At 41.8% G+C, this 26,921-nt stretch overlaps 1 protein-coding gene across 2 annotated transcripts in view; it reads right to left on the bottom strand.

Moving 5' to 3' along the window:
- Nucleotides 1-26,921, bottom strand: part of spop (speckle type BTB/POZ protein) — a 113,421-nt gene that overhangs the window by 49,419 nt on the left and 37,081 nt on the right. The window contains exons 3-5 of one of the 2 annotated variants that reach the window (XM_033644132.2): nucleotides 13,622-13,904; nucleotides 12,758-12,879; nucleotides 8,536-8,687 (exon numbers count right to left, since the gene is read on the bottom strand). In XM_033644132.2, coding sequence (XP_033500023.1) covers nucleotides 8,536-8,687; nucleotides 12,758-12,879; nucleotides 13,622-13,699 — 352 coding nt within the window. In that variant the 5' untranslated portion in view covers nucleotides 13,700-13,904. The remainder of the gene's footprint in view (nucleotides 1-8,535; nucleotides 8,688-12,757; nucleotides 12,880-13,621; nucleotides 13,905-26,921) is intronic. The other variant, XM_078161145.1, reaches the window with a different exon arrangement.

Genomic DNA, 26,921 nt, shown 5'->3' with positions numbered 1-26,921 from the left:
CACTCAGTTGCACTACAAAGACACAGGAAAGGTGCTGGAGTTCTTGTGTGTACAATAGTCACACTGTGGGGGCGGTCACAGCTATCTACAGTCACCTAACAGTCACAAATGCTCACATACAAGGTCAAAAGATAATGACTATGGACTATGACTGCTGCAGAGATCACAGCAAATTAAAGCTAATTGCTGATAGAAAGGAAGTGAGGCACTCACACATAAATTCTGCAAGTAACTGGAGCTCTGTTGGAGGGATGTAACACCATTCTTTGGAGAAATTACATCACTCGCCATTTTGTTAATGAGTCGAAAATGCTTCCTCAGGCACTGCTCTGGGATTTCTGAATGTGTTCAGCCGAGACAAGCTTCAGACCCTTTTTGAGTATAGAGATGTCTTTGTCCATTCCTATCAGTGTAGACACTCCTCGCCACACGGTGAGCGTAATAACTTAAGGCTGTCTGTGTCTGTTATTATCTAGACTGTCCTATAAAGGCTTAAATGGCATCAAACAATGCAGGAACACCAATTCACTATTCACGTAAGTGAGTACGATGGTAACATTTTATTTATCGAGCACCTTTTGAAACCTAAGTTACAAAGTGCTGTACAAAAGGAAAGAGGTTAAAAGAATAACGTATGACCACAACAATACCATTACAACACAATTAGCAGCATCACAGCTTAAAACAGAGTACATGATTCAAGTACAAAAACACTGCAAAAAGATAGGTCTTCAGCTGTGACTTTAAACCTTCAAGAGAGTTTGCTGACCTGACCCCCTGAGGGAGACTGCTCCACAACCTGGGGCCAAGGACAGCAAACGCACAGTCCCCTCATGTTTGCAGTCCTGAGTGAGATACACCAAGCCTAAAATTGATCAGCAGCCAACGAAGCAACATCAGAACCGGGGTGATGTGAGTGTGATATGAGGTCTTACTGAGTAGTCTTGCTGCAGACTTTTGAACTAACTGTAACCATGAAACAGCGTCGTGGCTTAGGCAGGAGTGAAGAGCATTATAGTAGTCTAAGTGGGAGGACACAAAAGAGTGGATCATCGTTTCTAACTGCTGGAGGAACAGTAGGGGATATTAGAAATAGGGGATATTTCTAATATCAAAGTAGCACGACTGAATAACTGTCTTGATGTGTTCATCAAATCTGAGCTGATAGTCAAGAGTGACTCCTAGTTTTTTAGCAAAAGATTGTCCATTTGTGGCCGATGAACCAAGGTGTTGGACGATGTTTTTAGAGACCTGATCTGGGGCAAAAACCAAAATTTCAGTTTTACTGTGATTTAACTGGGGAAAATTTTGAGACATTTAGTTACCTTGGTAAGACACTTGTGCAGAATAGGTGAGACACGTGGTAAATAAGTGATGTAAAAGGTCACCGGGCATAACGGAAAGGTAAAGTTGTGTATCATCAGCATAGCAATGATAGAACATACAACGAAACTGATGGATATAAGTGCCCTTAGGGGAGCATTTATAAGAAAAAGTATTTTCTTTAACAGACATGATCTGGATAATTGTGTTGAGAAAGAGCAAAAACACGATCCAGGACCAAATTCACTATTAAAGATTCAATCACCACAGGAGGTTTTGCAATACTCATTTGGCCAGACTGGAACAGTGTAATAGTGATGTGTCCCCAGTCTCCATACCATAGCTAAATCAGCAATTTGTACTTGAATCAAATCAGAAAGCTCACAAACCCAACAGGAATTTCCTGGAGGAGGATGTAAGTATTAAGAGGGTAATGAGGTGCCTAGCAGGCTGGGATTTGCAAGAGATGTCTGATTTCAATATGCACATAAGGATTATTTTAATGTAAATGTTATCATATCCTTAGAAGTTTGAACTAAACAACTAATTGAGACTTTTAAAATGGAAAACAGGATGAGCAATGAGCAACTAAAAAAGAAAAATAGACAAAATGAAAACAGCTGTGTCGATCCCGTGCCTGCTTGAGCGGCCTGAATTCTCACCAAAAGACACTGCATAAATGTTTTAGCCTTGATATAACCAATATCAGTAAATATTCTCACTGTATTTTTCTTGGCTGATTGCACTGTGTGCCTGGCGCTAGGCTGCTATGACTGTTTGAATTTAGAAGCGATGTACGCTTGGATGGAATTGGTGACACAGATGTGCCATGGGAATTTCAAAATAAAGGTGTATCTTAAAGATATATATAGGTTTTTTTCACTTTGCATCAATAATGTTGGATTGTTGAATCATCTCTGAATCGATATCCATTATCCATATCGATGTTTCGTTAAAACCCCTGATTTGCACATCAATACATTTTTCAAACTGTTGCTTTTATCATACTATACGCAAATTTTACACCGCAAAAAAAGTGCAGTTTAAATGCAGGTGAGTATTTTGCATTTTTGTGTCATTTATTCATCACGCCAAAGGCATTTATTCAGGAGATTTTAGAGCCCCACACACCCAGAGGTCATCACCTCTCACCTTTATACATCAGCAGTTTGTGCAGACTACACGTGTTTAGCCCCAGCAGTTCAAACTGATATCTCTTCAGGCTGCTCTTGTGTAGAGATCCCAACAGGAGATCTGCTGACAGATCACAGTGGGAAACACTAAGATGAAGTGTCAATGCTGCTGTAAGATCCTGTGTCAAATCCCCTGTTTGGATCTGAGGGAGCAGGCAGCCTAAGAGGGGATTGGTGGAGGAGTGCAGTGCATATGCAGTTATTCCCACCACTGCTCATGCAGGCGGTCCTTCACTGTAATCCCTAGCCCTGGGGACCGTGTACGCAAAGACGTTGACAGAAATCACCATGCAAACACACACACCCATGCATAAGCATGCATGCAAGTACAAAAATTACAAATCCTTGCATTCTGCTTTTTCACAGCACTGTACTTTATTCATTGTTCTGGCACTGAGTGTAACAGAGGATGGGTGTCAGTGCTTCCAAAATAAGACTGAGTTTTATAGACCAAAGATCTTTCACCCAGAGACGAGCAGGTTTGAAAAGAGAGTCAAACTTCTGCGGCCTTGGTGCACTGTACTATTTGTGGCTGGGTAGACACTAAGTAATAGAAATACTACCTGAATCCCTCTCAAGGGTATGAAGAAAAAATCTTTCTCTGCTGACTTTCACCTACTCTTTCATGTCCTTTAAATGTGTTTGATAAGACCTAGCATGTGAGACCCAGATGAAGTCCCAAGGCTCAGACTCTCCTTGTGAAGTTGTGTTATTTGGGTATGAAAACAAGACTCGCAGTGATGAGTGAGGACTTCCCCAGTGGCAGTATCTAAAGCCTAACTCGGGTGTGAGGAGAGGGGTTGGCAGGAGAGTGAGATTGGGGGGGGGTGGGGGGGGCAGCCATGAGGAAGAGGTGAGGAAAGGTGAGAGGGAATGCTGAAAGAAGCTCCAGCAGACTAGTGGGGAGGGAGAGAGAGGTGTGACTTCTTCAGTGCTTACCCGTGACAGCGAGGTGCTTCTGTGTGTGCGTATGTGTGAATGTGCACATGTATATAGGAATCAATGATGAGGGTGTGTGTGTGAGTGTGTGCTGAGCTCAGCTAACGCCATGCTGCCATTTCTAGAGGGGCATCAGAAACCTGCACTGGCAGAGAATCAACTGCAGGTCAGATCGCTGGCGCTTGCTCTTTCAGTGAGCCGGCCAAGGTGGCGGGAGTACAACCACTCTGCCAGAATACCAAAAAAATCTGGACAGTGGTGGAGGGGGTCGGCACAACTGAGATGTGAGAGTATGAAAAAAACCGACAGATTAAAAAGCGTAGACAGGAGACTGTGTTCTTTGTCAAATACACATCATAATTATGATGGAACTTGTGTGAAAAATCACAGTTACAATATATATAGATACCACTCAATAATAACAGATATGATTTTCAAGTTTGATAGTTCCCCGGCATTGAGGAGTGAAGTTTCTCACCCTGCCAACAAAAAAAAAAGACTGAAGGTGACGGGAAAGGTGAGAAAAACGAGGTCTGAGCTGCAGACAGGGAGAAGACAAGGAGAGCGGGAGCGACGCCATGGTGTTTAAGTGAGCGGGGCATCCATATTCAGGCGGAGGGCCCAGGGGCATGGTTGGCACACAGAACGAGAAGGTCGCCAGAAGACGGGCTGGCATGTAGAAAAATAACAGCCGACACAGCAGCCAGAGTCAACATCTCTCTTCCTGTCTGTCACTCTTTTGGCCTTCTCTTTTCACACATTCAACTTAAGCAAAATCCCTACACTAACCACCACTCACAACCACGCTAACATCCATTCCCCAATCTTTCAAAACATATCGACGCAAAAGGGCAATTAGCAAAGCCATTACCTGACCAGTCTATACAACTGTGTATTTATCTGACTAGTAACAGAGTTTAAAAAGCTAATATAAAACTTTATTCCCTCCACACATCGATTCATATTGCATAAAGCAGACAGAAAAACATATAAACATGACACACAGTCTTTCCAGGAAGAAAATCTAATCTCTATTGAAGATTGAGCTCTATAAACTGGTGTCAGCACAAACATGTCTATTGACATCCTTTCCACCAATGTCAATACCATCTGATTATGTAAAGACTGACCAATAGCTTCAACTCTATTAGCCATGCTCCACTCACCCACACAGAATGCCTGATCACCTTCATCAGTCACTGAGGGCAACAGACTCTGACAAGCTCACACACAGAGCTTCAATTAACTGAAACCAAGAGAGGAAAAAACACACTGAATCTCCAGCTACAAAATATAGAAGCAGCCCACAGCAAAAACCTGCTGTAACTAGACTCTCCGGCCAACTCATACACACATAAGCTCACTTAGCCTTTGGCTACAAAACAACAAAACCATTGTCTGTAGGGGAGACTTAACAAGGAGACTATTTGAATACAAAACAGCTTGCGGCAGAGGATGAGAACTTTCCATCTCTCCTCTCCGAGCTGTCAGAACAGGAGTCTGCAGGGGGGCAGATGTTTTCTCTGGCAAAAGGAGAGGGAAGAGGGGGGGTGTCATGAGACAAGTTACAACCCACCCAACAGCCTCAGAGGAGCGAACCAGCACATTAAGCCAGGGAGAGAAATGATGTGGCCAAGCTCAGAGTACGAGCGTACGGTGTGGGGAAGGGGGGTTTGTGGGCTACCACTGCTGCCTGAATCTATCTCCATTAGCAAGTAGGGACCATCAGAGGATCCAGACACAGACACACACTCTCTAGTGGGGGCTCAAGGGCTGACTGATGCCGATGTGATGTTTCATCAGATAACGTCAAGCTTTCCAGTCAAAATCTGCCATCGTAGTACAGCGTTCAAATGTTGGACTGTGTTTTTAAACCTCCTCCTTAAAGTATTGCAGGGATGCCTCAACTCTCAATATGCACATGCCAGTCAACACAAATCAAAATTTATATCTGCTCAGAGAGTCTGGGTAAAATTAAACAATGAGTGTATGACCAATGCTTTTGCATTAGCCTGGCTTGTAAGCGAGCGATTGCCTCATCCAAGAGCTACAAAAGACAGAAATTCAAACCGACACGTCAAACACAGACTTCAGCTCCTCAGTTGTTCAGCTCAGCACTGAGAATTTCCATCTGCAGGATTCTGACATTTGCCTTCGATAGCAATGTTACTCTGCTATATTTCAGTACAGTGTACTCACTACAGTTTCAAAACGTCTGTGTCTTTACTGATTATCCACTCAGTCTTCTACCTAACTATTCCTGTTTAAAGTACTCATAAAGTATGAGGCCCAGTATGCATTGTATTAGAAATTGTTCCCATAGGGACAAAGTGTATAAGCAGGCCAAGCAGTGACCTGCCACATAAACAGTCCACAGCCACCCAGCTTTCTTAATTAAGGCACTTTGTTTTTATTTGGCCTCTTTTGCTAGAGGCCTGGATTAAATTGGATTCTAAATGATCCAGAACCGATAGAGCAATCTTTACTGCCATATTCTTAGACAGAGTGCTCACTAAGCTGTCACAAATATGCTGGCAGTTGGGTAATTTTCTCCTGTGACAGGGCGAGCGAAGTGGAGGGCCCAGGTCTCCCCAGGGGGATTGTGGGAAGATTGGAGGAGGGCATATGGCAAGAATAGGATGGGGTGTGCACCATAGAGCACACCATTTATAGGCGAAAGCCCCTTGAGACACAAAAAGAGAGGAGGAGAGGAAAATGAGATCCTCTTCACTTCACTCGGTATTCCCCATATTCAGGCTTTTCTGGGGTCATTTAAGAGAGCAGTGCTCATGAAATGGCCAAGCAGTGAAGTCACACACCTCAAAGGCCTGTTTATTACTTATACCTCAGGCAAATCTTCTCCACAATACCTTAAAGCCACCAGCATACAGTATGATAGCCAGGAGAGGAAGCTTTAAGAACAATAACCACAGTGAGGTTCAGCTTTCGTGAGCCTGTTGCTGCGAGTCAGGAGGTGGTATTGCAACATTACAGGGCAGAAGTGGAATAAAAAAAGGATAAAAGAAAAAGAAAGTGACATTGTGAACGTGAAAGAGAGCTGAGAGAGAGAGAGAGGTCTGAGTGAGCAAATTAGGGAGCGAAAGTTACACACACGGAGGTGGGGGTGTCAAGTTCACATGGGGGAATGTTTCTCAGCAGGAAAAATGATTTCCCTTTCTACACAACCTGCACCGCAGGGGGTTGTACACAGTTTCACCACATACGCCTCCGATTCAAACACACTTCCGCCTCCCACCTCTTCTCTCCTCTGCCTCCCTCCCACCCGCCCCATCCTCCCTCCTCCACGCTTCCTGTACAGTACGCTGCAGGGCACTGGGAAAGAGGGAGGCAGCCAGAAAGCCTGATAACCAGGAAGCGGTCACATCTGGCCCTCACTAATTCAATTCCACACAAGTTTGCTTTTTCCTCCCCATAACATAACCTAATTAAAAAAAAGCAGGAATTGGAGGCACATTCATTTCCAATTCATCAGCAGGGAGAGAGGCGGACGAAGACTTCTAAAAAGGTTGGGCCTTTTTTAATTAAAATCAAAATTGCCCCACGCTACTTTGAATTATATATTTACTAGAAATGAATCCAACCAGCAGTGATTACACAAGCCCATATGGCTATCAATACCTCACATTATTAGACACACTTGGAGTATTAGACACACTCCCCACCTCCTGCATTTACAAATTTCAGTGCCCCAAAGACACAGGTGTGACAGGAGTTTTTAATTTTGAACCTCTCCAACTTTGAGATATCCTCAGTTTTTTTGCTGAACATAGACTTATATGCGAGTCTGAATAGTTTTTCAGTTATTAATGCCAACTTATTTCCAAGTTAAGAAAAATATAGAAGTGATTGACAGTCAGGAGAAATGAGGACCCGTGTTCCAGAGTGGTGGGGTCTCATTTATAACGTACGCACAAACGAGGCCTGAAAGCAACGTACGGAATCCCCCACTCAAAAGTTGTGATCTAGAAAAACAAACTAGACAGGAGAATGTGTGTACCTGTAGGGAAACTCTGACCCGTCTGTACGAACATGGTAGAGAAAGGGGAAATTGCCGACGCAGATAGTGAGGTGGTAAACTGAAGCCAGATTGTTGAAAATAAACAGGAGAGAAATCATTATAAGTAGAATGATGCCTTTCACACAATAAATTACACTTCACATCACACGTCACTTAAAGATCCGCTTTCTTAAGTGGAGTGCAAAGGAGAGAGTCGGACTGTACGCTGCTGTCAATCATGGTCAGCTGTGGAGCACACCACAGCTGCTGAAACGCACACATCAAATAGCATGTAATACCTGCATAACAGAGCGTCAATGGTTTTCAATAATACCTTCTAATACTGTGCATATATCACCGAGTATGACAAGTTTTCGTATTGTTTTTGTGTGTAAAATCACTGTGGTGAACATGGCTATGCTGTCACTGGACTGGACATCACAGTGGCTGCCACACACACTTTGCCTTCTTCCAGTGACCTTGCCTACATCTTCACCACCTGCACATGTGGATTGTGTAAATTAGCAATGTCTGGGAATAAAGCCAGTGACAGCTCTTGTGCAATCATTACATATATCTTTATTATGAACATAATACAGGCCAAGCTCGCCTTAACAAACTTAAATAAATAAATTGTGTTCCCCTTTCAAACTTCTTCAAATGATATCTCAGGGTTGGGGATACCAGCGATTGTCGTGGTTATTTTTGCATGGTGTGAAGTCATCAGTCTGATTGCTATAAACACTTAAATACTGCACTGGCAATCAGTTGTTGCCACGATTCACTGTAAAGAACCATTGGTCAGCAGGTTAATTTCAATGTATCAACATTCTTGAGTAGCTTAGAATTGACCATTTATGGTTGAATGTGGGCGTGTTGAGGGCAGGACATGAGGCTGATCCATGTATGGAATATTCCAAGTCGATTTAGGATTTATAAAAGGCAGGCATACGCACAGTTTTACAAACAGTTTGTCCGCATTCACACTTTTACTATGGACCCTACACATTGTCTTATAAATTAGACCCCTGGTCAGCATCAACTGATTTTTGTCACACTTACCCATTGCTTTGGTCTCCTCTCCTTTGGCATTGAGGATTGAAAACTTAAACTTGGCGCGCACCTCACTTTTTGGGCAGCTGACTAAGAGCAAGTAAAGTGACAGATAGTCTTTACTCTCCTCATCCAGACCTTTAGGGTTCACACGCAAACACCTGGAGGCAGGAAAACAAAGAAACATACCAATCAGACAGATGAAGCTAAAGTGATGCTTTGAATCCTGGAAGCATTGTGTACACCATGTTTGTATGCAATAATAATATTATCCTATCACTAATGACACCATGGCTATTAGAATGTATGTCTGAGTTATTCTGTGAAGACTGTTGCCGATTTTGCATCCTTGACTACACAGTCAGATCTATTGATTTCATGCACAACCCTTCACTTGAGCCAAAGTGATGGTATGATAGTATTGATTCTGCAATGCATGCTACTATGTAAGATGTATCACTACATCTGAAGTGGAATATACAGCCCTGAATAAGCCTTTTTTTTTTTTACAAAGCTGAAATCAAAACCATGCTCTATCTATTCACTCCATAATGAAAAGCTTTTAGTTTCACAAAGTTTTATAGGCAGCCGAGACGAAAGCACGTGGACCAAGGAGCGAAGAGTCTGAGCCTTTTTCACACACAGCAATATGAGCATGAATGCCAATATTTCAATGTCAAACAGCAATAAACTGGCGAAAGCACAACATTCCACAGTTCAAGCATGCACGGGAGAAGAGAGGAAACGGCTCCACATCAGCAATGCAACAGAAAGTACCTCAGTGCTGCTGCTGTATCGATATGATACTGTACTGTTTAAGCATCGTAGCTGAAACCGTAACACAACATTGATTACTTAACCCCCTCCCTCTCCCTCTGAATAGGCACGCAGCTTTCTAGGTAACCTTCCTGAAAATAAACGAGAGATAACTCTACTAAACCTACTGCAGATTCAATGTTCCACTTTCTTTCGGAACAAAAATACATCAGGAACACAAACAATATATTTTACCCAGGGTATTCAAAAGATTTGCTGCGTTCAGTACATTAATGCTGCGGGGGAGTCACAGTCTCTTTATGTTTACATAGAGCAGTTTCATAAAAGAATCCTTGTGCTTTTGTAGCATATGGGTTTTTTGTTGCGCAGGCTTTTATATGGTTTCAGAACAGAAAAATGAAACACATCACCATGTGAACTATTACTTAACATGTGAAGCATCTGGAAGCTGTTATTCTGCTAAACCATTTGAGACAAATACATTTTACAAACAGTAACAATCTTCATGCGATGGAGCTCTTTAGAGACAACACTGACAAGAAAAATCGATATCTATACATTTATTCTGTAATGTATTATTCATGTAGACGGCAATGGCCCAATAGCTCAACTCAAATTAACCCTATTATAAAAACTATTGGTGGGTAAAAGAAAAAAGGCACTCTGACTTTACATTTAAGATTTTTCGTACTGACAATATACTGCCGAATGCGTAGGCCATAGGTTTTTTTCTAATGCTGTTGATAACATTGACAAGTCCTTGAATTCATCAGTGTAAGGCTTTTCATTACTGTTGTTGTTAGAATCTGTGCTCCCTTGCTGTACTGCCTAAAGGTGAAGGGCTGACCTGCAGTGCACTCTGGAGCTCATTTCTTTAACAAGCATCTATGAGAGCCCCCAAGACACAGGCAAAAAATGCCACTGACAGTGAGGGGTGACACAGAGGGCTTGAAAAGACCAGTCACAATTGTTCACTTAGATAAGATGAAAAAGCAGGTAAATGGTCTCGTCTGAGCACTTACAGGAGGAAGTGGACTAATGGCATAAAGTCCAAAAACAACTTAGGTTGATGTGGTATTTGAAGAAAAAGCCAGGCCATTCTCAAAAATTGCACATCTCCATTTATTTCTAATTTAAGCAGGTAACTTAACAAACCCAGGCCCACTGTTGTGTGTTATTTTACCCGAGGCTACAGCCACAGTCATTACTTTTAGCCCCCTCCAAATAGCCATGTTTTTGTGTGAGATACAAAATCTGTTTCCCCGCTCTCTGGAAGCTCTTCTGTGAACATGAAACCATGGCATTTTATGACACTGTTCAATATCAAAGTGCATGCGGCTCTTGTATCTGTAGCCTATCTCTAGTCTACTTTATACTTAAAGGGGACCTGTCATGCTCATTTTCAGGTTCAGACTTGTATTTTGGGGCTCTAATAGAACATGTTTGCATGACTCAATGTTCAAAAAACGCTTTATTTTCCTCATAGTGTCTGTGCTAGAACATCTAGCATCACCCTCTATCTGAAATGCTCTGTTTAAGCACCCCTCCTGAAAAAGCCCACTCTGCTCTGATTGGTCAGCGTTTCTGAATCTTATGTATCTCAGTGTCTCTGAACAGTCATTGTGTCATTAGTGACACTTTCTACCGTAAAAAAAATACCCAAAAAGCTTCTGAACACAACAGGACACGTTCCAGCAGGAATATGATCCAAAATCGGGGAGAAATTAACAACATAAGCAATCAAGACTACAAGTTTCCCTGACATGACATGTAGCTATAAGTAACAGTGTAGGCTACAAAATGTAAACACGCACAGTAGTGTGCCTGGACCAGATGACAATGGCGTCAGCTTGTCTCGAAAGTAGAAAAACATGACAAAAAATACAGACAAGTAAAATAGGTCCCCTTTAATACAAACAGGGTAGCTGCATATGTTGATCTAATTTATTATCGTAAGCAAAAGTTCAACCCATCAGCCCGTTGGAGTCTGGTTGTCACTGGAATCAAGTTAAGAAAGGTCGCCAAGACGTTCTTCACCCAAGCTACTTTATTCAGGTGTGATAAGTAATCCTTCAGTGTTCTAGGTCTCAAACCAAGTCCACCCTAGTGTTGTCAAAAATAGTGATTCACTGATTCATATTGATGAAAACTGTTTCAGTACTCATTTCCTGCAGTACTGATACACTGAGACAGCTTCACTTTCTCACTCTCTCTTAATGTTAATGTTTTCTAAAGTCATTCTGCTGTTCTCTGCCTCTAACCAAAAAAAGAAAAGTCATTGCTGTCATGTCCTAGCCTTGTTATCCTTATCTTTCAATAAAAATTGTAAATTTTCAGCCCTGAAAGTCATTTTTTTCCTGTGGTTTCAAAAATAGTATTGAATATCAATATTTATTAAGGTATTGCATTCAAGTTAGAAATTCCAGTTTTGTATCAAAACTAGTCCAGCAATACTTTCCAGAGCAAACCACCGCAGACAGAAATCTTATTTCTCCACTAAATGTTTGTTTTAACAAGTAACCGAAGCCTTCTTTCCACTGTCCTACATCGTATGAAGGGAGTAAAGGAGGAAGTCAGGCCATATAGTGTAAAGACCGACAAAGTCCATGGAGGGAGAAAGGTCAAGGGGTGGTGGACAGGTCAAACATACACAGGACATTGACCCAAGGGACTGTGGGTTATGTCGTGTGTGAAACCAAAAGTCAGCATTGAATTATTTTAAGTCATGCCACGTCATCATTATGTTAAGTAGGTGACGTGATGATGCCAAATTGTAATCCTTCTCCTAACCTCGAGTGCAGTTAAGATATCACATAAACCACTGTATGAGGACACCTTGCAGTGTGACACACCAATATTTGGAGCAGGTCCTCAAGTACATTTTTTATGGGAGCCACACCCATACTGCCTTGCCACTGCAGACTGCTGACTACCTCTGTGACCTCTGGTAAAGTAATGAGCAAGGCCTCCCCAAAATTTTTGCCTCTTCTACAGAGGACGTGATGACAGAAATTCCTTCTCTAAATATGAATACTTAACTAGCTATATAATTTACATTCATTTCCTGTGTTAGTGTGCTTAATTTTATGTGAGTCACATATACGTGCATTTGTCCTGACATTAATCATGGTTATATTTTTCACTCTGAGCCTATTACAATGTGAGGAAGTGAAGATACAGCCAGACTAAATTCAAGCATGACTAAGTGCTACAAAAATTATTATTCCAAACACACATGTGAGTAAATGTGAGTGGTGATACAGACGAGATGAAGGCACACTAGATGCCACTGAAGCAGGCAACTGGATGCTTCAATCTCTTGAAAACAATGTTGTACCTCTCAAAGATGCAACAAGTGGATAACGCTTGAGAGAGCTGTTGGAGAAAATGTTCCCCAACAACTCTTTTAGAGCGAGAATGTTGCATCTTGAATACCTCACCAGCCTTCACTTACCATTTAAGTTTGTCGTTGGCTCCTGAGGAGAAAGTGGAGCTTTTGATGACCTCTCCCATCTCCTCGCGACAGAAGCTGAAGTTGTTGATGGTCCACATGTAGGAGAACTTCACCACTTTGATCTGTATGAAAAAGACACAGGTAGCTGAAACCACATCTCCTTTTTTTTTAATATATTTATCTATTCTATATGGGTAAGTGGTGTTTGGTCAGCCCGGACTTCAAAACCGCACATCAAAACTGCCTTTCATCTTAATAAACACCGACAACAAACGGAGGGAAAGAAGAAAGGATATTGTAAAAGCGGCAACAGGGGGAAAAAAAACAAAACAATTTTGCAGGAGGAGATGAAAAAACAGACATCATCAATGACATACTTTATGTACCTTGGCTCTTAACAGGAAAGTGATGTCTGAACTAGCAAAGCCTGCACTGAAACAACCATGATTTCACAGTATAGGTAACCTTTAAACAAAGCCTAAAATGAAAACACAAATTAGGCTTGTAATATTGAATCAGTCTGGAAAACAGAGACGTGAATCTTTCCACTCAACTGCTCATTGACCAGTCGCATGAAATATGAAGATTTAAGGATTACTGGTGTATATATTAAGTGAAATTCTTCTGTTTTGATTGACAGGCTTACTTTCAGATGTAACGGCTGTGTCCACTGAGCAAAAGTGGGCACCACAAGCCTTCTTTTTTACCAAGAAAATACATATATTTGATGGCAATTAGCTCCTTTAACATTATGCAAAAACTCTGAGAGAATACAAAAAATGGATTATCAGTGTTAGTTATGCTCTCCACGCAGAAATGTGCTCCTATCTGAGGCAAACGTGCTTCTACACACTCCCTCCTCACCTGAGTATAACACCAGCTCTCGGCCATGGGACCGCTGGACATTTCCACCGGGGGAGGGGGGCTTGGGGCTCTGGACATTGCCAGCCTTGATGCAGAGATGACCTGAATGGGGCCAGAGCACCAGCCAGGTGTGGGGAGAGGTGCTACGGGGTGTGCAGGGGAGGGAAGAGCCAATAATCAGTCAAGTTGGCTGTCTCTTAAACAACGCCTGCCGTACGGAGAGCTGCAGAGAGATGAATCCTGTAAAACAGGACGTCCAGACTCCAAAATAGCTACAGGCGCTCTGTAGGGATACAAAAACACAGTCATTAAAATAGATTTTAAACTAGTGAAGCACATTACTGTGAAAAGCTGTGACCTTGTGTGAGTGCCCGTGTGTATGTGTCTGTGTTTGAGCATGTCAAGGCAATTCCTAATTGAATGGTTAGTCTAATTGAGTGGTATTTCCTAGTAAGTAGGACGTAAGGGGTCTGAATTCATTTGCTTTAAAGGAGGCTTCAGTATTCAAAGCACAGCAGCGGCGCAAGCTCTGCTTCACTGGGGGAAGCCTTTCTTTATCTGCGCGTGGTTTCGTCTTTGTTTTGCTTTGAGAGGAGCAGAGCGCTGTGCCAGCCATCTGATTCCAGCCAGGCTGCGCCCGTCCACCGTGGCTCTAAGTGAAGTGCAAGACTTTCATCTCAAGCTGCCAGTCTGTACTCACACAAACACACACACAAGGTCATGCAGTACTTTTAAAAGCCAGTGCTGGCTAAGAAAGGTCATAGTTGTTTTTCATAAGAAGCTACGCATCCAGTTTTATTTTCATTCTGAAATGCTGCAGTCGTCACATCACTTCTCACTTTCTGTTTGTGGCAAAGGGAAACTTCCTCATTATTTTAGTCTAATTTTTGGTTGTTTCCTACACTAGCAGTCTCATGGGACTGAAAATCTTTTGAAAAAAAAGAAAGAAAAAGAAACACGTGACAGTACGGTTTCAAAGCTTCATTTCTCTGCTGCCTAAATCTCTAATTTCCGCTGGTTTCATGCTCTGCTCCTCTCAAGTTCCTCTCCACACATTTCATACCTAAGTCGGTGCAAGGTCTCAGGATCTGGCTTTTCTCACTCAACCTGCACATCTCCCCCGATCTCCTGCCAAAGAAACCCTTCCACTCTGCTGCTTAATTAGTGGCTGATTGAAAGAGAAGTTCAGGACCTGAGAAAACTTGGCAGAAACTGAGTATCAGACCGAGAGCGCAGTGAGACAGAGCGAGAAATGAGAGAATGGGTGAAAAGTGAGACAGACCTCTGTCTTTGCAAGTGGATTGGAGACAGGAGAGGCGACCTCAGCAGCTCCAGACCCAGACACGACTTAATTAATGTTTAGAGATAACGCCTGCATCTGATCTTCCTCAATCCAGTGCCCCCCTTTTCTTCTTTTGTGCTATTTGTATCTGATGAAAAACACTGGTGGCATTTTCACTCAGTAAAACAATAAAATATTAATCATAAAAGTTGGGAGAACAAGGCTGCACTGATTTGCAATTTAAATTACCTGAGACTTCCTGGCAATTAATTATAGTCTATATGAGTGAGTGAGGGCGTATACGCGGATTTTTCGCACACGTGTGTTCCTCTCTGTGTGTTTGTGCCATCATTCAGGCTTTGTTCCACAGCATATCTGAAGCACAATTTACCAAGTGCTTTTCTTGTATCCTGTCCCTTAAAGAGCAACATGAATGCCAAGTAATCACAGGGAATCAATTTAAGAAAACATGACAACACTGGCAGCACTGCTAACAGCCTCACAGCTTTCTAAATAGACCCAGATGACACTTAACCAGAATAAAGCTAAGGATGTTTTTTTTTTCATCCTTTTCATGACAAACATCAAGAGCAGAGCAGCAGGAGGAAAGAAGCAATAACAACTCTGAGAGATGGAGGAGATGTGTGCTAATCATAGGGCTCCCTCAGAAGAAATGTCTTCAGACAGTTCATTTGTCATGGGAATCAGGTGATGACAGCATGAATGGGAAGAATGACTAATAGGTGATAATGCACACAGCATAGAGAAAATAAATATTGTCACATTACAGTGTACGGCAGGCAGAGTTTTACAAAGACTGTGTTCCCCCAAAGGCAATTAAAAGACAAAGTAAAGCGGTAATGGAGGTGCTGGGCTTCAGATAAGGGACTGTTTGTTGCTACTACTTGGGCTCCATCAGCACCTCGTAGGCTGGATAAAAGGCACTGGAAATAAAGATGAGGGTATGGGTGCTCAGAGAGAGCGATGCAGAAAGACAGCAAACTAGTTCAGATTCTGCACAGTGTATGTCTTAATCTCTTCACTTGCAAACACAGCAAACTAAAAAACAAAAAACAGTGTATTGCATGCATGCATACAGTGGCCCTGCAGTAAATACAACATTTTGAAGCCTATAATGTTCCGTTGTTACTGGGATACAACACTACAGTATCTGATGGATGGTGGGCACCCAGTAACTCGGTGGGTAGGGCTGGAGTCCCATGGATGAAGGCTATGTCCTTACTGCAGCTGCTGCAAGTTTGATTCCAGCCAGCCCACAGCCCTTTGCTGCATGTCATCCCCCCTCTCTTCCCTTTTCACACTTAACCTGTCCTGTCCATTAAAGGAAAATTCCAAAAAAATCAATCACAAAAAAAAGCTATATCCGATGGATGACGATATTCTGAAGTGCATTATAGTGTAGCAGAGGGTAGGGGTGAACAATCAGTCAAATTCAAATTGATATTGCAGTGTAACAGAATGCCATTTTCAAATCAAAAAGCAGCTGTCTTTTTATGCTACACAATCTAATCACAAAGAGGCTTGGAAACACCTAGCTCCGCACACTGCCATACGTGTTGTGACATATGCGAATGAGAGCACATGAAGAAAACAACTTGTAAAGTGCAATGCCCAAGATTTGATGCTCGCTGTACTAATGTGTGAAAATGGCCGCGGCTGGGTTTTAGTGCGTTCCATATGCTTACATATTACATAATTGTAAGGGTAGTGTAATGTGTGCATAGCGAGTGTGGTGGACAAGTGTTGGCGATCAAAGCAGAGAACAAATTAACAGTAAAGTTGTTAAGTGGTAGTAAATGTACAATGTGGGTTGCTGTTTGTCCATGAATAAATGCTGTAGGTCATCAAGACCAAGTAAAGTTCCTGTGTCTTGTTTCCAACCACTGAAGTGAGCCAGTGAGCACCAGCGTGAGTCATAGAGCAGCTAGTCAGTGGGAACTTAATGTGATTTGTTACAATACTGTTACTGACAGGAGATTAGTAAGATTCATATTTAAATTTTAATGACATTATCTAGAGTCCATGTTGCAATGGGATCACTCCAGCCGTGATACAACAATCTACCTGCCCCCTGATTTCCTTAATCTGACCATCTTCAAAATTTGCCTTAATTTTCAGGACTGTATCTTGCAAGTTGTGATGCTATCACAGACAGATAGACATATTAACACCTGCCAAAGTAGTCAAAAATACTTCTGTGGTACAGGAGTTTCTGCTATTATAGGTGCCTCCAACACCACATTTTGATGTGTTTGATGACACACACACACACACACACACACACACACACACACACACACACACAGACTCACAAATCAGAAACAATAACAGCAGTTGTGACGTGAAGATAGAGGACGATAAGGAACTTTCAAAACACAAACTGACTTGGTTTTATTTGCAATATCAGTCTACAAAATCATAGCTACACTATTTTCCAATATCATTCAGCCCTACTAGAGAGTGTATTTATTTTTAAGTTTGAGCTTCACAAAGACTGCATTCATTTAATGTTTATAATTCAGTTGATTAGATTGTATGTTAATCTTTAACAAAGAAAAAAATATTTAGTATATGCTGTCAGGCTGTGACACATTTTTTTTGCTATAAGTATTTTCTCAATGAATCATTTATATGCTTAGTCTGTAAAATGGCAGAAAAAAATGTAGAGAACAAAACTATATAAATTTTAAAATGATATGAAACAGAAAAAAGCAACTTCAGAAACTGGAACAAGAGAGTTTTTGACAATCTTGCTTGATGAATGACTTTAACAATTATCAAAATTGTTGCTGATTAACTTCCTGGTGAATGACTAATCCATTAATCAGCCAGTCCTAATCAACAGTAATATGATGTACATGTTTCCTAAATTATCAAAACTAACTGGTTCATTTGAGAAGAATTTTTATTGTAACAAATTATTATTCATTAAAGATATAAAACACTTGACAATTACTTTGACAACACGCTGTGTTACTGTTTCCGCTGTAGTCTCACCATCAGCTGCTTTGGCTGAACTGGGACTTTGAAAACTGCAGAGCAGCCATAATGAAATCAGGAAAGAAATAAATGTATATCATATTTGTAAGTAGAGGGCCACCCCCATCCCACATCCTCGTCACGTGCCTGTTTTCAGAGACGGGAGTCAGATGAGGAAAGTGAGACCTGGAGCCCATTTGTATTCATTACAGAGAGACAGTCTGCTCTCCCTCTGCCAGTCCAGCCTCCATCTCTCTCCATCTCTCTGTCACACACCTCAACACGCCAGAGAAGAGAGTCTGACAAACCAACAGACAGATAGATTCAACTTCCTCTGTATAAACAAGAGCTAAGCGAGGTGATGGCGCATCTGCCTCCCTCATCAGCATGGGAACCGGAGGCTACTGGCCAGCCGCAATACATACAGTGACCACACCACGAGCTCATCATGTTACACCCTGAGTCAACACATGATGCTCCGCTCATGGTGTAATAAAGCTTGTGCTGTGATATTAGCTCCATCTGTAAATTTTTACATGGTGATAGCATATATATTCTGCACATATGTTACCTCCATCTGCAAATCTGATAATGTGAACAGCTTACAATGCATATTTACACTCGAGGACACATTTCTGTTCATTTGTTTTTCCATCTGCGCTCCGTGACAATCTGAATAGCTGCTGATGCACATGTCGCCTGCACAGCCATTCCAACCTCCGAGTCTGTCTGTGAAGACAATGCATATTTAACTGCTCTGTTTTCAAGATGTTTGGCTGTTATTTCTATCTTTAGCAGATTATCTTAGCAAATTTTATGATGATGCATTTTCACCTTTCTAAGGCGACATTCTAAAGCAGAGAGACCACAGGTGTAAATAATGAGATAAGTTATGGCTGAATTCCATTTAGCTGCTTCAATTTCAGGGTCCTGATATTTTGATTGCTGTCATGGCTTACTGGGACGCTTGAATAGAACAGAATCATAGTTAATGTTATTAGTCGAGAGATATTTCAATCAAAACTGACATTGCCATACAGCCATACAGTGAGCATGTTTCCTGCTATTGTTCGACGCCCACTTCTTTCATAATGTGATCGATATAATAAATAAGGCGGACAATTCTTTATTACTTTGGCATAAAACTGAGGGAGTAATTTGTTTCATCATTCTATGATATTTTAAAAGATCAATATTTCTGAACTGCAAAGTGGAGTGTGGCTACACAGAACCAGTTCATTCTGTTATAAAACAAGTCCAGCAGCCTGGTGTTTAAGATACATACCATAACGAACTAACCACAATGGCAGCGCAGGAACCTTTGTTGCATCATACCCCTCTCTCTTCTAATGTTTCCTGTCTGATCTCCACTGTCACTATCACATAGTGGCAACGTCCAAAAACACAACTTCACTATGTTTACTAGTCCTAAAAATAAAAAGTCAGTGTAACGAGTCCTCCCTTTAAGGCAAATGCAGGCCCTGGTTTTGCCCTGAAAAGTTACATTAAATCAGATTTTGTTTACATAATTATGAATTCAAAGTGCACATGTGATAACCTCACAGTACATTTTCACTGTTAAGTTGCAGACAGTATAGCTGCCAAAAATGGTGCAAGAAGTAATCAGATCTTTTATTAAAGGTTCAGTGTGTAAGATTTAGTGGCATCTAGTGGTGCGGTTGCAGAACTGCAACTTCCTCTCTGTGCCAAACATCTCGGAGAACTATGGTGTCTGACGCAAAAACACGAAAACACAAAAACATGAATGGCCCCATTTAGAGCCAGTGATGGATTTGTCCGTTCTGGGCTTCTGTAGAACAACATGGCGGACTCCGTGGAAGAGGGCACCATTTGAGGACCTCGTATGTAAATATAAACGGCTCATTACACAACGATTCTTACAAAAAACTGAGTAATTCTTACAATTACTTTGAGGTGGTTATGAAGTAATGAAAATGTAGTTATGAATATCATAACAGCTGTGGCTCAGGAGATAAAGCAGGCTGTCCACTAACTGGAAGATTGATTCAATCTGTGGCTCCTCCAGTCCGCATTTCGTAATATCCTTAGGCAAGATACTGAACTCCACATTACTCCTGATGGCTGTTCCATTAGTGTGTGAGTACGTGTGAATGGTTGCTGAGTAGCAGGTAGCACCATGTATGGTAGCCTCAGCCACTAGTGTGTGAATGGGTGAATGTGACTCATAGTGTAAAAGTCCTTTGAGTGGTCGGAAGACTAAAAAAGCCATATACAAGTGCAGTGCATATACCATTTCTGCCAAGATACAACCTTAAATTGAACACACTGGACCTTTATGTAAAAGGTCCACTAGGTAGAAATACTCTGTTACAAATAAAAGTCCTGCATTCAAATTTCAACTCTAGTAAAAGTACAAAAGTATCAGCATTAAAATATACTTAAAGTATCAAAGTAAAAGTACTCACTACACAGAATGACCCATGTCAGAATAAGGTAGATTATGTTTTCGGATTATAATTACTGATGCATTAATGTGTCCTGCCTGAAGGATCCATGACATTTTATTTCATTTCAGCCTATAATAATACGTCATAATTAACCTGAATCCTCAAAGTAGTTACAACGCATGAGTAAATGTACTTTTTTACTTTCCACTACTGGCTGCTGGTGATGACCATGATGAAAAGCCCTTTGCATGGTGTTTTACCAATGGTTTTGTAAGAAATAGTTAACTTTATCCCAAAAATCCTTTAGTATGGCCATATGGCAGGGACTTCAGGCGACCAGGCCTGCTGTGAAATAGGAGGTGAAGAGTGACAGAAGAGAGAGATGGAAAGCCTTCTGGAATTCATTACAGCTATTGCTGAGACTCTCAAAAAGAGAAAATAAATTCATTATAAAAAAGAAGAAAAAAAAAACAGACACACATTGTACAGTACATGCGAGCACACAAGCACTGACAAACACACGCATAGAAACACACACACAACACAACATGTCACCATCTAAATTCCCTTTAACTTGCAAAATGAAAGGGAAACATCAAATACAGAGGACTTCCCACCAGCCTCTCCCTCAGGGACCCGATTCCTGCAGAGGGGGAGAAGAAAATGGGTGGCACGGTGCAGAGACACCACCACCAGGTGGACAGGGGGTGGAGCTGTGTGATTTGGCTGCTGCAGAAAAGGAAACGATCACAGCAGGGATCCTGGAGTGTTTAGAGGGTCACCTTGTGCGACAATAGGCAGCGAGCAAAACAGTGAGAAACAGAGACGGGCTGCAGAGTTTAGAGGGACAGACAACAAAGACTGAAAACATGCCAAAAAGCTGAGGCTAAGTGACAGAGTGTTGCAGCTTTGAGCGTATGCGTGACGCATTTCTGAACGTAAATCAAACGCCCACATGCTAGCTCACTTTTCCACAGCTTAGAGTCAACCCTGTGCTTTTTTAACAACCCCCCCACCATCACCAGCCTCTTCCCTCAAGCTCTGGTGAGAAATCTGACAGAGGGTTAATGAAGCCTGTTCATTATAAGGTCAGACAGCATTAAAAGTGGACGGGAGCTCCAATGAAAGCTTAAAGGGAGCATGTGCAGACGCATCCGGGGGATCAGCAAGATTGATCAAGTGAAGTAGCTGACTCCCATTCCTAAAAATCATATACAGCTGGTTGGAGGCACACTTCCTGTCAAATAAGCACACACACACAGGGATCATATGACGGAAGTGATTCCAACTCTCCGTTATTAGAGATTCAGGAGTTTTGGCAGCATACATGAGAGGAAAGTAGCGCCGAGGTGTCTCTGACATTAATGGCAAGAAAATCTAGACTATATGAGGAGCTGCCGCAGGTCAGACTGGCAAGCAACATAGGCAGAGGGAAGGAGAATTTCCCCTCTCAGAAATGACTAAAAGACACACATGTGTGAACATTGCTGGGTGTGGAGCATGTATGAAAACATGTCTGCCGTATAACAGTGTCTGTCCATCTTGCCCGCGGCATTGCTGATAGCCCTGATACTCACTCAGAGAGCGAAAAAGAGGGTGAAAACAGGGATAAGAGAACGCCAGGAACAGCGGGCACACATGCATGACAGGGCTGAGTGCGAACTCGGCGGCGGGTTGGGGAGACACTGGAGTGTGTCGGATCCAGGGCCGCAGGAGGTGTGATGGATTAAGAGGCGCTGGCAGAGACAGAGGCCCTCCCACCGTGGAGCAAACCCCAGTGAAACAACATCACCATCTCTCCATATCACTGATGGTCTCCTCTCTCAATCTCTTTTTTTCCTCTGCTTTCCCATTTCTCCCCCTTTTAAAACCATCACCAAAACTCCCCCATTTTCTCTGCCTCCCTTAAATGCAGTCACGATTGCCATAAAATCAGGCAACCATGCAAGCGCCACACTTCTTCCTCATTGCTTTAGTTCGTCGTTTTGATCACATTTCCTATTTTAGAAGATAAAAAAAAAATGAGAAAAGTATTAATTTGTGCAGCTAAGATAACAAAAATTACCATAAGTAGTCTTACTTTGAGAAAGCGAGATAGCTTGGCCCAAATTATTAATGTTAATATCCTAACTGCACTTCACAGCATTAAGTATACATATCGCTACTATGGTTGGTAATATTAATTAACTCAATTCTGGTGTCACTTTTACAGATAAGCAGTTGTTGCATTGATGTTCTTGTACTACATTTCTAAGAGACAGTGTTGCTTGTGCTTTGATGTATGACAGTTCCCAAAATACATACAGACTATTAAAGTGGCACAAGTATATTCATGTAAAATGCAATCATGTCATTTCTGCATGGGGGCGAACAGTTAAATCATAACAATTTGTTTACTCTATACCTTTTTAATTAGACAAACTAGGCTTGGGCGGTATCGAGGTCTTACAGTATACCAGGGGGTTACGAAAGACTGGAAGTATGATTTTTAATACCATCAAAAATACAGGCACTCCTCTTTCCATCACACTGATACAGAGATGCTGTATTGAGGCGATTCAGTGCACAGCACGCGCCACCAGAGGTCAGTCTGTACTGACGGAACAGACCGCTGAGCTGAGAAAAATGACAACTGTGAGTGGTGGGGATAACGTTACAGGACTAGTAAAAAGTCAGCCAGCAAATGCAGAGAGACCACAGGAAAAAAACAGCATATTTCACATCATCATCTGTTAATTAAGGGTTTATTTCCACTGAACTAAAGAGAGTAATTGTTGGAACAATGGAAAGACTGAGTAAGACCATTCTAATGAGTTTCATTGTGTTTCTGTGGAGTTTGGATGAAGTGTGTTTTACAGTGAGTTAGAAAGGCAAGGCTAGTCCTGGTTCAGTGAAAGAATGAAATTTAAAGAATATGCCAATCAGCCAAAGCATTAAAACCACTGGTGAGTGAAGTGAATAACATTTATCATCTTGTTACAGTGCAATGTTCTGCTGGGAAACCTTTGGTCCAGCATTCGTATGGATGCCACTTGACACACTCCACTACTGAAACACCGCTGCAGATCAAGTACACCTCAAATGGCAATGGCAGTCCCCGATGGCAGCAGTCCCCCAAGCAAGACAATGTACCATGCCATATTACAAAAACTGCTCAAGAATGGCCTGAGGAGCATGACAAGAAGTTCAAGGCATCAACATAGCCTCCAAATTCCCCAGATCCCAATCTGATTAAGCATCTGTGTGACATGCTGGTACCCCACCTCACAACCCACAGGATTAAAAGGATCCTCCGCAAGCACCTGCCCTGATGCCAGAAACCACTGGACACCCCCCAGAGGTCCTGTGTCCATGCCTGGACAGGTCAGAGCCAAGTTAAACCCAAGGAGGCTTTACAGTAGATCAGGAGTAACTTTGGGGTACCAGCACATTCCATGAATGCATAATCAGATTGAAGATTTGGAGGCCAGGTCAATGCCTTGAGCTCTTTGTCACATTCCTCGGGTCATTCCTGAACAGTTTTTGCGGTGTAACATGGTGCATTGTTCTGCTGGGAGGGGCACTGCCATCAGAGAGGGGGTACTTGGTCTGCAATGGTGTTTGGGTGGTGGAGCGTGTCAAGTGGCATCCACACAAATGTCAGGGCCCAAGTTTTCCAAGCAGAACATTGCAGTGTGACAAGATCAGTGTCCTTCACTTCACTGGTTTCAATGTTTTGCTGATCAGTGTATTTCCTTTCTTGACATTGACTTTTATCACCTGTAGCTCAGTTTTTACTTTTTTTAAAAACACAAATACCGTCATAAAGCGTATACACACAGGGAACAGTGCAATGGCTGAACTTCACGACATGAGAGGTAAAATCTCACTCTTAATGCTACTTCATCATTCATCATTTGACAATCAATGGCCTACGATGGCTAGACACTGTCTTTTAACCCAATTTAACTGTAAGGCTGAAAAAGACAAAGAGAGTATTCTGTCAGCACTGGGCCCCTGCCATAATCCTTTCTTCTTCCTCCCCATTGCTCCATCTTCCCCAAACCTCATCTTTTCTCTGTTGTTGCAAAGCTGACTGGCTGCTGTGTGACTCAGTGTCTCAGTATAAAAAGTCCAATCCTAAATCTAAACACAAACATAAAGGCAGTTTTAACAAAATATCCACCAGCGCATTTAAACAGAGTTGTTCTGATAACGATAATAGAAATGCCCTCCATACTGTGTAAAATGCTGGACCGGGTATCGGCAAATACATGAATCTATCCCATACCACGTAATTTCTTGATAGAATGCAAAGCAGTTTTACACCAAAAATTAAAAATGATAGCAATAATTTCACATCCATACAGGGTCAATAATATACAGCTGTTAAAATTTTTGTTATATTAATGGTATTGGATCGGTACTCAGATTGGCCAATACGCAAGTTCAGGAATCAGGATCAGGAAGGAAAGAATTGTATTGAAACACATCTACATCTAAACTCTTCACAAGTTATTTACTTTAACTTCAATCAAAATGTGGGTCTCTGTAAAGTTCCCATGTATAGTCACAAAGCTGCAATCCGTATATGCATGAATGTCTCATAAGTACATAGTTTGGTGTACTTCATTACACACACAAATACCTTTATCGAAATGACTTTCGGTCTCATCACATTACACATGCTAATCAGTCTGTCTGCATATTCTTCCTACACGCTCAGCTTGAAACATTCGAAACTACATATTCAATAAGACCGACCTGCGAGAAAGATAAAGGGCTCATTTGACAAACACAATCCTCTAAAAAAAAAAAAACCCTGCCCAGTTGCTGTACTCACTTGGCAGTGGTGTGTGTGCATAAACATAATGCTATCCTGTGAAAAAACCCAGACTGAAGCTTTACTGTAAGTCCCACATCTAAAGCCTTTCAGTCTGCGCTCTTGCGATTTGTCCTTACATACTACTCCAATGTGATCAATTAGCCCTCTCATGTGACAAAACATACCAACACTTGTACACAAGTGCAGACACACACACACAAACACGCACACAGCAAAGAGCACAAAATCCACTGTGAAAATTTGAGACTTGGAAAAAATAAAAATGATATACTCTGAAGCAGACATCAAACCACAGTGGGCCCATGTAGCCAAGATAACAACAGAAAAGTGCTTTCTAAATGACAAAATGATACTGGCTGCAGCAAGTCCACAGCTCGCTCTCACTCTGTGTATTCTTCAACACAGACGCCCAGTGAAACACAGCAAAGTCAGTCTACACATCAAAATGAAAATCTTTTTTGACAATATATCTCTTCCATTCCCTGAACAAAGCTGCTAGAAAACAATATCTGTTCAACAAACGTTTGCATGCACCCACTGAGGTACAGAGCATCTTTCACCTTCATCCTCACGACCACTGGATGTGCTCTTACGTATTACCCTGCCTGTTTATTTCCTGCCCTGCAGAGACGGCTCCGCATGAAGTTTGATTCTCATGAAGTGAGCCGAGCCTAGAGCAAAAGGGAGGAGTGAATGGAGGGAGAGGGAGTTTGTTTTGTTACTGCACTCAGTGCAATGATGCAATTTATAATTAAAATGCAAATAAAGCGACAGGGAGTCTCTCTTCACCTTGTTTTCACTTTACTCCAACATTCTCAGGGGAGGCCCATCTCTGCCTGGGATCAATGTATCCAAGCCACTAAATCAATATTCATATGAAGCACTGGAATCAATTTCAGATTTAGGGTAGAAGTAGAAGTGACTGCATTGCTGAGAGAAAACTTGAGATGCATGGACAGACACATCCAGTCTGTGGCTATAAAACATTTTAATACTTTGCTATGATGATGTGTGAAGGATCTTTAAAAGCTCACATCCCTAAACTGAAGGCTAAAAGCAATTATTTTGGCAACAAGAAAACACAGGCCCGTCTGACACATCCGCCAATGGCCCGTCTCTGTTTTGACTATAGCTTATCACAATAGGTGGCTCAAACATCCCCTAAGCTTCAATCTCAACAAACAACAAAGACAAACGCAGTGGAATGAATCATTTGGGGGAGTTTTATTTCAAAAGTGTGCCTGACAGAGAAAACAGGGGGGAAGTGGAGAGGAGGCCTTTTTTAGTGGTTGTCCTTCAGCGTGACTTTGTCATGTAACACATTTCCAGCTCAATTATCTGCATCCAGTGGATTTCAAACACATTTAGCAAGGACCAGAGAGCTTGGTAATTAGCAGGAGCCCTGGCTCATAAGGGGGCCAAAAACAAAGCCTGTCTTTAGCTCTATCTTTATCCCCTCCACTTGTCTAATCTCTTCTGATCCTTCTCTTATCACAGATTGTGTTGGACATCATGCATGCACTCAGTCAACGCCTTTATAGGCCAACAGGTTTCAGCTTCTATAGACCAAAGCATGATGCAAAATGAGATATTTGATTCAGAAGAAAAGACAACAAGGGAACCTGACTGTGGGTTATCAGCATACGATACCAGTACCCTTAAAGTGATACTATACCAATTGAGTACTTCATTTGACACCGTTTTTTCCTACTTCAATCTATACCCCACTATGTGAATGGAGTTGAGCGTGTAGTAAAGCCATAC

This window comes from Epinephelus lanceolatus, chromosome 18, assembly GCF_041903045.1.
Source record: "Epinephelus lanceolatus isolate andai-2023 chromosome 18, ASM4190304v1, whole genome shotgun sequence".
In the NCBI taxonomy this organism is placed as follows: domain Eukaryota; kingdom Metazoa; phylum Chordata; class Actinopteri; order Perciformes; family Serranidae; genus Epinephelus; species Epinephelus lanceolatus.
The sequence above is the reverse complement of the archived record's forward strand: the minus strand, read 5'-3'. Positions and strand labels throughout refer to the sequence as shown.